General features: G+C 37.5%; 1 protein-coding gene across 5 annotated transcripts in view; it reads right to left on the reverse strand.

Moving 5' to 3' along the window:
* Nucleotides 1-17,775, reverse strand: part of ARMC8 (armadillo repeat containing 8) — a 120,793-nt gene that overhangs the window by 32,094 nt on the left and 70,924 nt on the right. For all 5 annotated transcript variants that reach the window (XM_060196735.1, XM_060196742.1, XM_060196750.1 and 2 more), the window contains 3 exons: nucleotides 16,494-16,589; nucleotides 1,634-1,716; nucleotides 1,252-1,333 (listed from right to left, as the gene is read on the reverse strand). In XM_060196735.1, the coding sequence (XP_060052718.1) occupies nucleotides 1,252-1,333; nucleotides 1,634-1,716; nucleotides 16,494-16,589 (261 nt within the window). The remainder of the gene's footprint in view (nucleotides 1-1,251; nucleotides 1,334-1,633; nucleotides 1,717-16,493; nucleotides 16,590-17,775) is intronic.

Here is a 17,775-nt window from a genome sequence, read left to right on the forward strand (position 1 = left end):
ACAAAATAATGCTAAAACTAAAAAGAAAGTCATGACACTTTTAGGATGCAGCAGTGTAGTATATAGTGTGCAATCCAGAAGTTGACATTTCACCAAAATAAGAGTAAAATAACCAAAAATAAAAATGTTAATGAAATAAATGCCTGCATTCCTGCCATTTGCTAACCAGCAGTTAAAAGCAAGACAAACAAATTAAGGGCTTGGGCCATAGCTCAGGTGTATATAGCACCTGCTTGGGCAAGATCCCCAGCACAAACATCCCATACTCCAAAAGAAAAGAAAACATGAAAAAGCAAAGGGGAGGGGGAAGTAGACATGCAAATAACCCTTAAACTAAGAAGAAACTAAAAGTAAATGATTTGATTCCAAGTTTTTAATAGTATACTTGAAATGTGCAACAAAAGAGTAATTACAGTCACATGGACCCAAACACAAAATTCTTCTAGACTATTCACCAAATCTTTTCCCAGGCAGAACCAACCAGACACCACATACTGCTCCAATTCTGATTCATGGGAACACTAGGTGGAGCAATCAGAGAAATGGCACCAGTGAAAGTATCTGGAAAGTTCTTTGGGGGAAAAAGGAGGTCTTGAATGGCAGGTGTCTTTCTCCCCTCCCCCCCTCCCGATTTCTCTCTGTCCTATCCAACAAGGACAACATCAACAACAACAAATAATAACTACAACAATAAAAAGGGAAAATAAATTTTAAAAAAGTCTTGAATGGTTAGATAAATTGTTACGTCAAAATTAGGCTACTATGAAAGGTGTAAGGCTGAAGATAGCTCACCAAGTAGAGCACTTGCTTTCCCATGTGGGAGGCCCCAGGTTAGGAACTCAGCACCAAATGGGAGCTACCGTGGCACCAGGGGAAGCTCCACAGGACTGCAGCATCTTTCTCTCTCTGACAGGGGGGAGGAGGCTGATGAAACAGCATAATGGTTATGCAGAAGACTGTTATGCTTGAGACTCTCAGGTCCCAACACCACCATAAGCAAGAGCTGAGCAGAGATATGGTTTTTCTATCTGAATCATTCTCTCTCTCTCTCTCTCTCAAAATAAGTAAATACTAAATCAAATATTAAATATAAAAAGTCTGCCAGGAAGCAATGGACTTGTGCGTGTGTACTTCCCTGTGAGGTATGAGGTGCTGGCCCCAGGAACACGTGTGTAGATTTAAAGACACTCAGAACATTAGACACTTTCCTAGGCCGGGGATGGGTGTCACCCACTGACCATTACAACTTACCTTCATTAAAGGCTTCCATACAGCATGATCCTGGAAACTTGTTCGAAGCTGCTGCACAGATCTAGATAAACTGTGCAAGCATCTACAAAGAACAATCAAAGTTAGCTTCACAAGAAGTTGAAGCTTTTACTCAAAAACTGGCAATTCACATTCACTAGCACACACTTCAAGGATATTCTATAGACATTGTGAATTCAACTACTCCAGACTACTTTTGTGGCCAGAGTTTCTGTTAAATAGTGTTATTACCCCCGGTAGGAATTCACCTGAGCATACTTTTGACAGTAACATTTGGATTCTGTGTTTATTCATGGAAGGTCTGGAAAGAAAGGAGGTTAAACACACGCAAAGGATGTTTATGCAGACCATTTAAAGCGCATACCTGACGGCAGCTAACCGCACCTTGACACTAGACTCAGACAAGCCAGTCACAATTCGGTCCATCATATTTTCAGTCTCAATGATCTGGAGAAAAAGGTTAATGCTGCATAAATAACAACACGAAGATGATAACTTCACTGCTTGTAAATGCAAGTCTGCTAAAGCCCACTACGAAAGTTGAAGATTGCTTTTAACCAGTTTTTACCTCTGGGATAATCATTTTGTGGTGGGGACAGGTAGGGCCACCTCGATAAGGACCTGCCAGACTGACTGCTTTGCTGTTTTTAAACCCACTCAAAACAGTAATTAAATGGCACTAGTATTGCAGGTATGTTGCCTATAAAATCTTTAGAAAAAGTAAAAGATATAACCGAACTTCCATTGGGCAAGGGCCTGCGAGCATGAGGGTCTAGAAAAATCAGATATACTCACACCTTATGAAATAAAATCTGCAGGTTTCTTATACAGCCACCTCCTTCTGGTTAATATTCTTACCCAACAAATTGAAACTAGATTAAACATTAAAAAAAAATAGCCCTTGCCCCATATTTATTGTAGCAGCAAGACTGGCAACATCTCATGAGGAAACTTTCCTAAAATTAAAAAAACAACAACAAACAAAAAATCCTATACCTTATTTCTTTATTCAGTAATTAATGTGTAGAGACAAAACAAATATGTAAAAGAAGAAATCAGATTTACCTTGTGTGACCCTACAGAGAAACAGTGTATTAGAAATACAGTGTCAGATGCCGGAGTGGCCAGTTGGGCTAATACATCTGATTGAAGCTAGAGAATAAAGTGCAAATGTATTCACAGCACAGACATTAACAGCTACTATCTGCTGAGTACTTCTACGTGCCAGGCATTGTGCTAAGCATGTGGCATTATCTGATATATCCTCACCTTTCTGTAGGCATGACTATGGTCACTCCAGGCAATTTGTGAAAAGATGGATTCTGGCTAATACAGAGCCTGGGAGCTTAGCCTAGAACCTGGCCTGCAGACTCAAGACCTTAAACCTGGCTGTGCTTAGGAGAGCTTGTGCCCAGCCTGGTCAGCTAGCCCCCACCTGGGCAAAGCCACCTAGTCACTACTCTCACCTGGGAGAACATCTGGCTGGGTATACATGCAGAAAGACCATCTGGGGGAACTTTTTAAAAAGGGACTTAAAAAAAAAAAAAAAAACGAGCAAATAAAATTAGATTCCTTGGGGTGGGACTCCAAAGTCTCTCAGATTGTGTCCACTGTACGAGGATCGCTGACCAAGACTGAACTGAAAGGTGTCAGCACAGGAGGGGGTGGGGAGGTCTTAGGGTGTCTGAGTTAAACAGGAATAGCTAAAAGGAGGGCTGGATAAAGGTAGAGGCCACACTGGGCTGTGGGGCAGGAATGGTAACTACCACATACATAATGCTTTGCTGGGCTCAAGAAAACTTAGCTGTGGAACTCTTTTACTCCTCACCCTAGACCAGACCTGACCTGACTCTGCCTCACACACCTCTACTCTGTCTTCATTGTCACTTCTAGCCCCCAAATTCCCTTTCTCCTCTCTCTTCCTTTCTTTGTCACCAGGTTTATCACTGAGGCTTGGTGTCTGCATGACTCTATCACTCACAGTAGCCATTCCTGCCCTCCAACCCCATTTTTCTTTTGATAGAGAAAAGACATCATTGATCCCCACCCTCCACCCCCTGCCATTTCCTGGTATGGCTGGGGGCTTGAACCTGAGTCCTCATGCAGCTATACCACCACCAGTCTTCAACTCCCATTTTCTTTGTTTTTCTTTTTTAAATAATTTTAGCTTTTTAAAAAATTATCTTTATTTGATAGAGTCAGCCAGAAATTGAGAGGATGAGGGAGATAGAAAGGGAGAAACACCTGCAGTGAGGATAGTGTGCAGCTTTGCTATGCATGTGACCCAAGTTTGAGCCCAGCCTCCACTGCACTGAAGGAAGCTTTGGTGGTATGGTCTCTTTTCACTATTATTCCGTAAAAATAAAGAGGAAATGGGAGTCGGGTGGTAGCACAGCAGCTTAAGCGCATGTGGCGCAAAGTGCAAGGACCAGAATGAGGATCCCGATTTGAACTCTGGCTTCCCACCTGCAAGGGAGTCGCTTCACAAGTGGTGAAGCAGGTCTGCAGGTGTCTATCTTTCTCTCCCTCTCTCTGTTTTCCCCTCCTCTCTCCACTTCTCTCTGTCCTATCCAACAATAACAACAGTAATAACTACAACAACAATGAAAAGAAGGGCAACAAAAAGGAAATAAATATTAAAAAATCATTTTAAAAAAAGAATAGAGGAAACTTAACAAATGGGAAAATATTTGCATACTATACTTCAGACAAGAGGTTGTATCAAATATCTATCAAGAACTCCTACAGCTCAACAAAAAGAAAAAAGAAGAGCTCGATAAAAAAGTGGATACGAATATGCAGATGTGAATAGATAGTTCTCTAAAGAAGAGATATGCATGGCTTATAGACATATGCAGAAATGCTCTAATTCACTTACCATTACAGAAATGCAAATTAAAACTATCCTGAGATTCTACCTCACACCTGCGAGAATGGGCTCCATCAATAAAAGAAGAGAAGATGAAGTGCTGGAGAGGATGTGAAAGAGAGAGGACCCCTACTACACTGCTGGTAGAAGTACAAATTGGTGCAGCCATTATAAAGAACATGGAAATACCTTATGATCCAGCAATTCCACGAATAGGCATATGCCTAAAAGATATCATAACACTGATTTGAAGGGATATATGCACCCCAAGTTCATATCAGCTTTATTCACAATAGGAAAAACCTGTCAACAACCAAAATGCCCTTCAAAAAAATGACTGGATAAAAAAATATTATGGGACATATATTCAATGGAGCAATAAAAAGATAATATTGTGGCCTTTGGGATAAAGTGGATAGAATTAGAGAAGATTATACTTTGTGAACCAAGTAAGGAGGTAAGGACAACTACAGAATGGTTTCACTCATATATGGAGTTTAGAGAATTGAGCATACAAATACGAAAAAAAAAAAAAAAAAAAAGGTCAACCTGTATCTAAGAGTATGGTTGAACTATAATGGCCATCTATGGGGGTGAGGGTGGGGACACAGACTTCTGGTGATAGGAGTGGTGAGAAAAAAGAAACTAACAAAAACCATGGCCTTCCATGAATCAAGCAAGGGTAGTTGCAGTGCTTGCTCCTCAGCAGGGACAACTGGGAAGACAATATGAACACTGTGCTCTTATGTGTGGCATTTATCTGCATAAGCAGATGGAACTACTGGAAAGAACTGAGCACACTTAGAGCTGTTCATTTTTGTTGTTGTTAAAGGTTAAAAATTGGAAGGTTTTAGAAATGAACTCATCATTGAGCTCCAGTGGCACAATCAGTTAGCGTGCGGTACTTATACAGAAATAAATTCATTGAATTATTTTAGTTAATCAATGAGATCTCTGGAGTTTGAAAAGAGTAAACCATCAGTCAAGGTTCTCTAGATAAACTGAGGCAGAGCTGAGACTTCACCACATTTTCTTATTCCTATTACAAGGTCCTCTCTGCTCATTGTTCTTAAGGATGAGATCTGTGCTTAGACTTAGCAGAGATCTGACTTTATAAGCCAAGAAAGAAGAACTATGTACTCACATGCTAGACCAATAAAGATCTGAATGAAACAAGTGTAGTCATCACTGATAACCTAAGCTGATGACTGGGGTTTGGGGAAGATACAATTCACAGAGCTTCCAACACAGAAAACGACAAATCAACAATTCAGCTTAAGTGAGGGTACAAATGCTCAGGTGCAGAGGATACAAATCACTGAGAAGGAAAACAAAAACAAAACCCTGAAGAAACCAAGAGAATGAGTTCTGATGACTTTTTCAATTCAATCTCTTTATAATGTGATTTCTCAATTCAATCCCTTTATAATATGATTTCCATTCCAGAACTAGAAGCTAGCTTTAACCAGATATCAACAACATGGGACAATACATTACTATTTGCAGGTAACAAGCCTCCATTTCTTTTGAGATTAAAAGCTATCAAGGGAAGGGATGGGATACGGAGTTCAGGTGGTGGGAATTGTGTTGAGTTGTACCCCTCTTATATATACTATGGTTTTGTCAGTGATATATATACACATGCTTTCTCTAATCATAAGCTACTATTCTCCTTGCCTTGTTCTGACAGTTTTCTTATTAATTTTTAAAATGAAATAATTTTTTTTACCAAAGCCAACCAGCCACCCTGCCTGCCTCCCCTGCCTCTCTTTTTTTTTTTTTTTTTTAAGGACACACAGCTTCTCTTAGAACTGAACACTCATCCACACATTTTGTTCTGGACTCTCAGTACAGAATTTACAAAGTATTTCTTTCCTTCTCCCACTCTTCCATGGCTACCCACTCCCACATTCTTATCACATTTCTCTAGCTTCCCCCATCTTGGGAGGCAGGAGGCAAAGTGTTCCTCCTCTCAGAGACCTAAAAGCAAAACACTGTTAAGCTGATATGCATGGAGCTCTCTTTATGATCTTTTCAACTTGAAGGTTGAACTGTATCAATATTTAGTCTCTCCTGTGGGGCTAAACCTCAGAACAGTGCCACTTCAAATTAGGAGTGGAGGATAAAAGGGTCAGGGTTCTGATGACAGGCCCATTCTTAAGTTTCTATATTTCATTTTTGCTTTTAAGCCTCTTTAAGAAGTATTTTGTAATTCCTGTCTTTCTTTTTATCTTCTCAACAGTTGGGAAACTTTTACTTATGTTAAGTGCTTAGAGTGCTAAACTTTGATATTGAAACCTAATGATATCACAGAGTTATTACTCAGTATTCTATTTTGTAGACAGCTTCCTTATAGATTTAAATTTGAGACATCATTTGGAATCTTTGAGTTTTACTTTAATAATTATTCTCTTATCAAGTTACAATGTTCATAAGTATAGGGTAAATTATATGAAACCAGTATTGGGCATAAACTCCAAAAGTTTTAAACTTTTCCATGCTGTAAAAAAAAGAGGAAGTTCTTTCTTGATTCAATTTCTCCTTCCCCTAAGATCAAAAATATAAACACACTATGTCAGTAATACTTATAATGTCTGAAAATAGCTCAGTACTTCCCCCATCAAAAAATAATTATCAGCATGAGCTCAATTTTTATAGAGTTCATTAGTTAAATGGCAATATATAGTCTACATGATTAGTGGACTTAGACCTTCAACACACACACAATATCATTATTATTATTCAGATGACAGAACTAGTATGACATCCCCCACCATCTACCCCCATCTTTGCTGTTTTCCAGTGCCGGGACCTGTATGAAGCCATTGCTTCATTCACAACGGCCTGTTGGTATGCTTCTAAAAACCCCTTCTACTTCATTTGGTTTAATCCCCCCCTGCTTAACACTGTATTCTATTTACATAACCACTGTTAACTAAGCACCACCCTCCCTCCAGGGCATTGGTGGTTCAGTGGTAGAATTCTCACCTGCTCCGCCCCCTCTCCTTGTCACACCCTGATTTTCACCAATCTCTTTTTTTGCTCCACCCTCTCTACCTCACATCCTGTTTACACCCTACATGGCAAGTATATATAAGGGCAGGATTGTGAGTTTTTAATTTAGTTTAGTTTAGTGTAACTTAGCTTGGCTTAGATTGTGCTGCATTCCGTAAAGCTCAGCCATGAGTCCCTGGTCGTCTGTCTCCCGCCCTCGAAGCTAGCCCGACACCAGCCCGACAATGGCCTAGCTCAGTCCTCTTGCTTCTGTGCTCAAGAACACGTGATAGCCTTAATTATCCTACACATTGGCTGGCTCAATTTTAATGGCAAAGTACACAGCATAATCAAGCGCAACATTGACTACCTGAAAAGTATTGCTTCTGTGGAGCTAACATTCCAGTCCTTAACATTATAGCCTGATAAGGGAGTAATCTTTACAAAAAGACCCAAAGATTTCAACATGTAGCCTCAAGTTTAAATTTGTAAGGTAGCTTTAAACTGTGAGCTCCCACAAGTTACACATCTTTCTTCTGCTTCTTCTTGAACATATTGGAAATGCTACAATTAAAGTATTTCCTTACTTTTTTATACGGAAAGCTGAAGAAGAGAAAAAAAAGACATAGTTTCTGAATTTGGTGCTTTATCCTAATAAATTCTCTTTTTAAAAAAGATTTTCTTAATATTTGTTATTCCCTGTTGTTGCCCTTGTTGTTTTATTGTTGTAGTTATTACTGTTGTTGTTGGATAGGACAGAGAGAAATGGAGAGAGGAGGGGAAGACAGAAAGGGGGGAAGAAAGACACCTGCAGACCTGCTTCACCGATTGTGAAGCGACTCCCCTGCAAGTGGGGGAGCCAGGGGCTCAAACCCGGATCCTTACACTGGTCCTTGTGCTTTGTGCCACCTGCGCTTAACCCACTGTGCTACCACCTGACTCACTAAATTCTCTTTTTAAAGATGTATTTATTTCATGAGATAATGCGGTGCTAGTGACTGAATTCAGAACCTCACACTTGCAAGTTCAGCATTCTACAACTATGCCAATTCTGAGACTGCCCACATCCTCCTGTGAAGTGTCCTATCATTTCAGATCACTTGGCTCTAGTCATGGTATTTAACTGTATGTGAGTAACATTATGATTAAGAGCACAGGTTTTAGAGTTAAGAGAGACTGGAATATGGTGTAGGTGCTATCATTTAACAGGGTAGATGGTTATGATCAAACTGCTTATTCACAAATTGCTATCTCACGGGTTTTATGAACTTCCAAGGAATACGCTAATACTTAGCCCAGTGCCCAGCACACAGTAAGTACTTACATTACAATATAGTCAGTCTCCTAAATGGATTGTAACTATCTAAATAACTTGCTTTTGATGTAACTATCTAAATAATTTTCTTTTGCATGTCCCAGGACTACCTAACACTTTGTAGTAAAGAGTGGCTAGGTATTTCCTTAATAAACTGGATCTGTTTTTTGGGGTATTTTTTATTTTAATTTTTCCCCTTTGGCATGGAAAAAACTCTTGTTCAAGCAATTTTGTTAACCAATGTGCAGAGTCTAGTAAATTAACATTCCCTAGCATCACCAAAAGTCATAGCTTATTAATCCAACTTGTTTGGGGTCTGTCGAGTGGCCAAAAAATTCAAACAAAGAAATTCACATATAGGAAAATATACAATGACAATGCCATATTGTCAGCACTTGATAAATGTTCTCCTTTCAGAAAGTCAGGCCAACTGACCCCTCCTTCTCCCAGCTCTGCTGAGGCTCCATTCTCTCTATAATCCAGTACAAAGCGGAAAGTGGGAAGCATCACTGTACATCAAACTGCTTTATAATACTGTCTACTTGGCTATGTAGCATTATTAGCAGAGGGTGGCAGCTATGGTTTTTGTTTTTCTGTGAAGTGACAAACAGTACATAGTTTAGGTTCATATGACTCTATAACTAACGACTTCACCTGCTATTTCAGTGCAAAACCACTCACAGGAACACTTAAAAACAGATGAACATGGCTGCAATTCAAGAAAACCTCATGGACATTCTGTCAGTCATACTGCAATAAAACTAGAGGGAAAACTAGTATGGGCCCAATTTCTAATACAATGCGCATATGTCAGGAATTACTTTTTTTTTTTTTTTTTTACTTTTCAACATTTAAAAGTGATTCTCAGTGCACTGGCAGTAATGTGCAGTAAGTTCACAGAGGGTATAGTTTGTCAACCTTGTGCCCACTTTAGTGATAGGAAACTGTACAAGCAGAGGTCCTGTTCTTTTACCACAGGCTTGGTTTCCTCAAGGTCCAAATGAAACATTCTTAAAAATCTAATGAAGACCTAATTTTAGTTCTGCAGGTCAGATCAGAACTTAGCCCCTTTCTTGGCCAGTATGCCATCTATCTTTAATTAGACTATAAACAAAGAAGAAAATAACCTGTACTTTTCAGTTTCAAAAAGAGTAAGAACTATATTAGGGTTTATGTAACTACAATCCTACAAATGATAATATAAATATTTTATGTGCCATATATGGAAACACTGCAATGAAATTTCCTTACTCGATTTCATAAATACCTCTATTATGTGCATAGCATTATCACTCTCAGATTTGCTTCATTCATTGTGCTGAAGGTCAAGGGTGGTTACACTGCGGGTAAGCGGTGAAACCTAGTTCTGTCCCAGGTAACTCTTCAGAAATACTTACCATTGTGCATGAATGCTGCAGAATTCACTTAAAAGTCTTTGGTAGATTAGCTTTAAGAAGATAACTTACACTTTAACCACTGATTAAGTCAAGGCATTCTGAATTCTGAATGAATTTGTTCTTATTCAGAGCAAACTCCTGAAGGGCACCACTTGTGTGGTACCACTGAAGACCTTCAAAATGTTCAATGTATTTATTTCAACATGCAGGCTAAAGCTTAGGATTCATTATTTGCATAAAACCTGTCTGATTTTGTGGCAGAGACAAATACAGAATATTGTCAATGTAACTTTAACGTGTGTATTTAGAATCAATGAACTTTTGCAAAATATTTTAAATATATAAACTTATAGCATTGTTACCCAGATCAATTAGCAATAAAAGCAAGCCAGAACACATGGTGAAAATGTTCAACATGAAATGTTTAGCAAATGAGACAGCTAAAAGATATTAAGAAAAACTGACCTAAAAAGTACGAATTTATATTTGTTCAAACTTTGAACAATACTATTTGGGATACGGTTTCATATGAAAGATTTTTTTTCCCTTAAAAAATAAGATATATGACAACTATGCTTAAATAATAAAAGTTAGAATCTGGCCTCCTTACTTTTCTCTGTTTCTGATGCTTTTAATCAATTATTAACTTATATTGTGCATTCAATTTAATTTCCAGAAAACCAAAATATTAGGAAAATTTTAAAACCTAAAATTAAAAACATATTGTCATTACTATGAGATAAATTAGTCTTTGCATCTGAAGTTAAATATTCTATTGGAATGAGTAACAGTTTTGAGTAGTTTATAGCATAAATATCCTCTAATAATGCCTCTTCTTTTTTTTTTTTTTTTTTGAGCAACTACAGGCATCATACAAAATCTGCTTCAAAGACTTATGAATAAGAAAGAAAATCAGAACATCACTCCGGCACATGCAACAGCAGTGAAATTAGGACATCTTGTTTGAGAGGTCAGTATTTTATCCATTGCACCACTTCCTGGGCTGCTATTCTGAGCATTTCAAACACATTCCATCCTTACAGCTTTCTTCATTTGTATGGGGATGGGGGTGCGAGTGGATACAAGATAAATTCTCATTCTCCTTGGTTTCCCATTTACTGTTTTCTGCCTATACATCTCAAAAAAAAAAAAAAGAAGAAGAAAAAGGAAAAAAAAGAAAAACTCCAATTGCAGCAAAGCAGAGGACTCTGGGAGGCGAGGAGATGGGAGGATGAGTGCAGAGGGTGATGGGGATCTTGATACATGGTGGTGGAAAGTGTTGGAGGTGAATGTGTTCTATAAATACCTATCACAGGGAGATGAAAAATTGTACCCACGTGTCAAGAACTGTACTATAAATCATCTCTGCCAATAAAATCATTTGAAAAAACAATAAATCTCACCCACCTGTGGCTACCTTCTTCATATGTTATCTAAAACTGCTTGACTATACAATTATCAGAAAAACCAAAAACTTAAGATCCTTTGTTTTACTCTTGAAAATACAAGTAAGAGAAAAAATTAAAAGTGGCAAAAATATTAAACTACTAGCTTCCATACTGGTTTAAGGATAGCATCATTGATAACATCATGCTGATTTTTAAAATTGCCACCGGGGTAATTGCTGGGGCTCGGAGCTAGTATTATGTATCCATGGCTTCCGACAACCATTTTTTCCTTTTTCTTTTCTTTTATCATTTGATAGGGCAGACAGAAACTGAGAGGAGTCATGTATATGGAGGGAGAAAGAAAGACAGACATCTGAAGACCTGCTTCAATGCTTGTGAAGTTCCCCCTTCAGGTGCGAAGAGGAGCTCGAACCCCAGTCCTTGCACGCTAACAGCACTCAACCGGTGCTCAACCGAGTGTGCCACTGCCCAGTTCCCATACCATGCTGATTTTAATTGGTCCAAAATAATTGTTTGAGCCCACAAAGATTCTTAATGCCCATTCCTAACTTTTTTTTATTTAATGACATTTGGTTAGAAGTGCTGAGTTTTAAGACTGTTCCACTGTTCTTTTTCTGCTCTCCTACTCATGAGACAATATTTACACAGTGTATACGGTTCAATATATGCAAAATTGATATTAGCTGAGAAGGTATTTTACACAGGTGTCTATCGCTTTAGTAAGAAGGTGTTGATTTCCAAGGTCCAGGCTAATTTCTATAAAGCAAATCATGCCTTTAGCCCAAGAAAATAAAATTGGTCCAGGTTCAGACTTGTGTGAATGCAAAAAAAAAAAAAAAAAAAAAAAAAAAAACTTTTAAATCACACATCTATAAAAAACATTTTTCTAATTAAAAAATAATGTCTATCGGCCTCAGAGGTGGTGCAGTGACTCAAACATTGGTCCCTGGTTGTGCATGTGTCAGAATGATGGTCTGGCCCACTCTTTCCCTCTCTTTCCTGTGTTAATAAACAAAACCTTTAAAAATAAGAATAATAACAGCTAAAGTTATTTCAAAGTTAAGCAAGTACCATGCCACAAAGTATGTTCTCTTTGATCTATCAAGGTGAACAGAAGACATGCTGTAAGGACTGCCTGCCTTTTGAAAAGTGGGAATTTCCTGCATTTTCCCTCCATGCCTATATATGGCCAGATGTTCGTTTCCTGTACCTTAAATATACTCTCTCCTTTTTAAAATATTTATTTTTATTGGATAGAGACTGAGAGACACCTGCAACTCTGCTTCCACACTTGTGAAGCTTTTCCCCTGCAGGTGGGGACCAGGGGGTTGAACCCAGGTCCCTGTGCACTGTAGTGCACAGGTGCGCCATAGCCTGGCCCCCCCTTAAATCTACTCTCTTCATGAATTTATAGAATCACCAGTAAACTTACAGTTCTTACTGCAAATAGTCATGTATAATTTAATTAAGAGGTGTTTACTAATGCCCTTTTGCAATATGGGCATTTGTAAAACTATTTGTCCACCCATCTATCCTTCAAATATCTATTAAGTGCCAACTATACATTTGATAATGCTATAGATACTAGTGATATAGTAGTTAAGTGGGAAAAAATATCTGCACTCGTGGAGCTTACATTCTAGTTCCTCAAAAGAAAGCTCCAGCTAAAAGTATTCCAAATTCAAGAGGCAAGCTTTCTGAAACATGTTACTAGTCAGATACCACAATGGAACAAACACTACAATAAACATTTGTAAAGTGTAATGCTTTTTCTCAAAAATAAAAAACTATTAAGTTTTTTAATTTTATTGATTTTAGTTAATAGTCAATAGCAATTTTCCTCACTTTACATTTTACAGCTACTGCGGATAAATTAGTTCAAAGAGACCAGCCTTACAAATTTCTAATCAGTAGGCACCAATTAAATGATGAGAATGATTTGTTAGAAAAGAATTACAGGTTTGCCACCTCTACCTTTGCACTGCTTGCCCAGAGACTGGGGATTCTGACTGGAGATGCCACTACCTGCAGTCACTTGTTAACATATGCATGTATCTTAACTGCTTTCCTATTTAATGTCTCACTAACTGAACTTATGCATCTCTGTCAATATATGGTAAAGGCTATCATTAGAAACTAGGCATCTTTGTGGGAGAGATGATTTTTACCTGGTATTTCTGTCATTGTGATTATTACTAATGTGCTCTGGATCCTTCTTCCACTATACCCCCAATTCCTGCCTCTATCTTTGTTTTCCCTGACCCAAATCCTTGAATTCTAAGTTTGATGTGATCAGACCACAAACTACTGGCAAGTATAGTGGTCCCTCCTCTTTTCGTGGGCTTCTTCTCCATCTTCAGATCACAGCCAATGGCAATAATTTCCACTGTCACCTGCAGCTCTTACCACCCTCTTTCACTCTGATAGGACTCCAACACAGAAGATTAAGGACAGTTTAAGTATGCCACAGAGTGACAGAGGACACAAAGTTAGGAACAGAATACCCAATTTACTCTGCATAGAAGGTTAAAGAAGGACCCAGGTATATTTAAAGGAAATGTCACTCTATGTAAGACTTCTACATTTTCATTTCTGTATTTATTTAACAAATAATGAGTATTTATTGGGCTCAACAGACAGTTACACAGTTGACTTCTTTTCATGGGAATACACAAACACTGTGCTATGGCAGGAGTGATAAATCTCTGGACTACAAGTCATACTCATTATTCAATTTACTGCTTCAAAAAGAAATCATCAGAAATGAGTTCACAATAGGTCTTTAGAAGTCTTTGGAGGCAATAAAAGACAGAGACAGATACATAATCATGTGATGACAGAAGGCTTCTGTCTTTTTTCTTTACTTCTTGTCTCTATTCCTCTTTGCACTTGTTTTCTTCTCTTTATTCTCTCTCATTTACTTAACTGACCATAATGGAAGCTGTAGGATATGTAACTTGCTATTCTTATGAAACTGCACTCCCATTTTCACATAAAAAGGCAGACTAACTGAAAATTTCATAATTTTGTTCAGAGACAAGTCTTTCTGCTGCCTTTTGGGAGGAGAGGGTTTATAACACTTTCAGAGCCTCATTAATTCAGTAAATTGAACATCCCCTTGGTAATCATATATTCAAAAGTAAACCAATAGTAAGCATTGTACTTCAAGAATTTATACCCAAAAAGGTATAAATGTAATGGCATAAATGTAAAATGTTTCATGGAGAAAGTAAATAAAAATTATTTCAACAAAGAACAGAAAGCAATAATTGTATCCAAAGGAATAATGGTATTATTTATCATATTTCACACACTTAAAAATAAGCATTCTCCACTCCTAAGAACTGTTTTTATGAAGATTATATCACAAAAGTACTTTATATTTTTCATTTTACAATTTCTCTTTTGTTAGTTGCTATAAAGTATTCAAACACTGATATTCCCAGAAATTAATTATCTCCCTATTAACCCAGTTACATAAGAATGTCAGAATATCTTTATCACACAAAAACTATAATTAATAACTTATTCTTTATTTGCCATCTTTCTACAGAAATTATCAGGACTTAATCTCACCAGGAAGTTATACATATTACGAATACAAATTTTAATAGACTATTGGCCACCAGACTATTATATTGTAAGGATTTCCAACATGATACCACAAATTAAGTCATTAGTTCCAAAACAATAGTTTATTAACAAAAAAGTACAAAGAAGTACAAACGGACATCCTACTTTTCCCATATGACCCACCTATCTCTCTCCCTTTCAGTCTACATGGCCTTCTTAAGCTAGAAGAATGGGCAAAACACTTTTCTCTTTCCAAAGGGCTCTAATAATCATCCAGAATAGATCATTATGTACTTAAATTATACAGTCAGGTTAAATTTTCTTTAAAAATATTTTATGTGAATTGCCATAAAAAGTCTCTCCCCTTGCAATACACATGCACCTAGACTGAATAAAAGGTATTAACATCAATATCCATAAACCATGTTTAGACATAGGGTATATTTTATAGCTAGTATGTTTGTCATGAATTGACAGTTTACAACTGAATGCTTAGCAGTGTCAAAAAGAACTTTTCATAAGACATTTACTAAAAACACTTTAAGTCAAAATCATCTGTTAGCTAAACTAAGTTGAGATACATGGAAAACATTCAGTTTAGTTGTGTTTTTCACAATGATTTTAAGCCAAAGCTACACACACACCTATTCTTACTGCTATTATTTCAATTTACTTCAAGAACTATTCCTTTTCCATTAATTTCAATAAATCTACAGTTAGTTCATTCTCTTCTTTTCCTCAAGCCTGAAATGCTTTTCTGAATCATGTTAAACTCCCCCAAAACTTTGTGGTTTCTGTCAGAGTTCCTTAAAATACCAAATAAGTGGCAGGATTTAATAAATTGTCATATTCATAAATAATGCCCAATTTGCTTTTTACTGTGGTTCATAAAAACATAAGATTAATTTACCAATGTTCCTAAAATTTGTGTGTAAAAGCTACTAGACTAGATATACTTTTTGAATAGTAAGCTCCATCCTTTTGATTTGTGAAGGGAATCAGCTCAGAGTTCACCACTACATTCTGTCTCCTACTTAGACCTATTCTCATAAAGAACAGAATTTCAGTGTGAGACTAAGCTGCAGCAACACAGAGGTGTTATACCAGTGATATATTTTGGGAGTGAGGGGACTGGAAAATTCAGATGACCACTCACTAAACATAAAATCATTATTCAACAAAGATTTTATTCACATCAAAACTTGCACAGTAGTAAAAAAAAAAAAAAGTCCAAACATGACTAAGCCACATATCAAAGAACAATATACAATAGAGATCTGAATGTCCCAATGGCATTGGAAAGTATTTCCATAAATAACATTTACAATTCTAGTGTTAGATCTTTCAAGGTGACTAAAGCTTCACAGTGCTAGAATTGATTTTTATCAGAAAACATGCAAAGATGTGCAACACAGTGATCCATATTAATGACACAAAAAAGCACGTCAATTATTTATCATTCCAGCACGGCCATGCCACTCTATATTCTAAAAACAAACAGCCCACCAAATCCGGGTCCCATTCATTCTTCAATTATGCCTGTAAGTCACTCTGCTTTATTCTATTCAAGCAGTCACGGTTAGTGCTCTTCACCACGACTTTCAGGTTGACGTCACTCCCTGCCTGCTGGCTGCCAGGACTGGGGGACGCCCCTCTCCCAGACTCACCTTCTTCCGGATGTCTTCGTCATTAGCTCCGAGGGAGGCATATAGCTTGAATGCAGCCTGGCGGAGTTCATGGGCATGTTTTAAGTCATGATCAAGCTATGGGAGGGGGATAAAAAAAGAGACATGTTCTAACTAAACAAAAAATAAATTTTCAACAAAGGTTTGGCAATGAATGCTATTAGCGCCCTGACTAAATCTGTGATTATATTGGGGCTCTGCTCACAGTTGACAGAGAGCTCACTGTACTTGTGTAATCATGATCCAGAATGCATGCACTCTGCATCTGGCTAAAAGTGAAAATCACAACAACTTGTCACCGATATATGAAAACCCTGTGAGGGGTTAAGCAGACAGACAGCACAGCAATCTATATAACAGGCTCTCAAGCTTTGAGGAATCAGAGGTGTCAGGTTCAATCTCTAGTACCACCATAAGTTAGAGTTATGTAGTTCTCTGGTAAAATAAATAAATGAAAGGAAATCTTTTGTGAACCTCTTTCTACTAAAATCCAGTGTGCTTAGAAAGGAGTCTTAATAGCAATGATGCTGGTTGTACAAGGTCTTTAAAATGGACTTGTCAAAAGTAAGGCACACCAGGACTGTTTAGCCCCAGAAAACAACTGGCAACTGGGAGTGACTATAACAATGTTTTTGGAAAGTTTAAGCAAATGCTAACTAACCACACTGCTAACCTAATTTGAGCTTTTAGAAACAGAGAAATCTTTGTGAAAAACCTTGATAAGCAATATAGCATGATAAATATTTATTATGCAACTATAAAGACCTATGTTCAGGGTCATTGGTATTAATATTACTTCCTGATACAAAGCAATTGATGCTATCTTTCTTCATGTACAGTATAGCTAGTTTTCTAATTATGAATTATTTTTATACATGACTTATCAAACTAGGAGAAAAATGTCAATAGACTAGGAGCATGTTCTTAGGACAATGACAGTGACTGAACACAGATTAGTAAATATACAAAGCATCTCAATAAAGCAAGTACTTTCACAGCTAGGAAACATAACTGATTAAGACCCAAGTGGTGATGTACCTGGTAGAGTGCATGTTACCATGCAAAAGGACCCAGATTCAAGCCCCCAATCCCCACCTGCATGCAAGTGGTAAAGCAGTGCTGTAGGTGCCTTATTCTCTCCCACTGCATCTTCCCCTTCCCTCTCAATTCCTGTCTCTATCCAATAAATAAATAAATACTTTTAAAAAGTGATGTTTTATCCCAGTTAATATCCTTTGTCTTCAAGGATTACCTTATATAATGA

This window comes from Erinaceus europaeus, chromosome 1 (genome assembly GCF_950295315.1).
Source record: "Erinaceus europaeus chromosome 1, mEriEur2.1, whole genome shotgun sequence".
In the NCBI taxonomy this organism is placed as follows: domain Eukaryota; kingdom Metazoa; phylum Chordata; class Mammalia; order Eulipotyphla; family Erinaceidae; genus Erinaceus; species Erinaceus europaeus.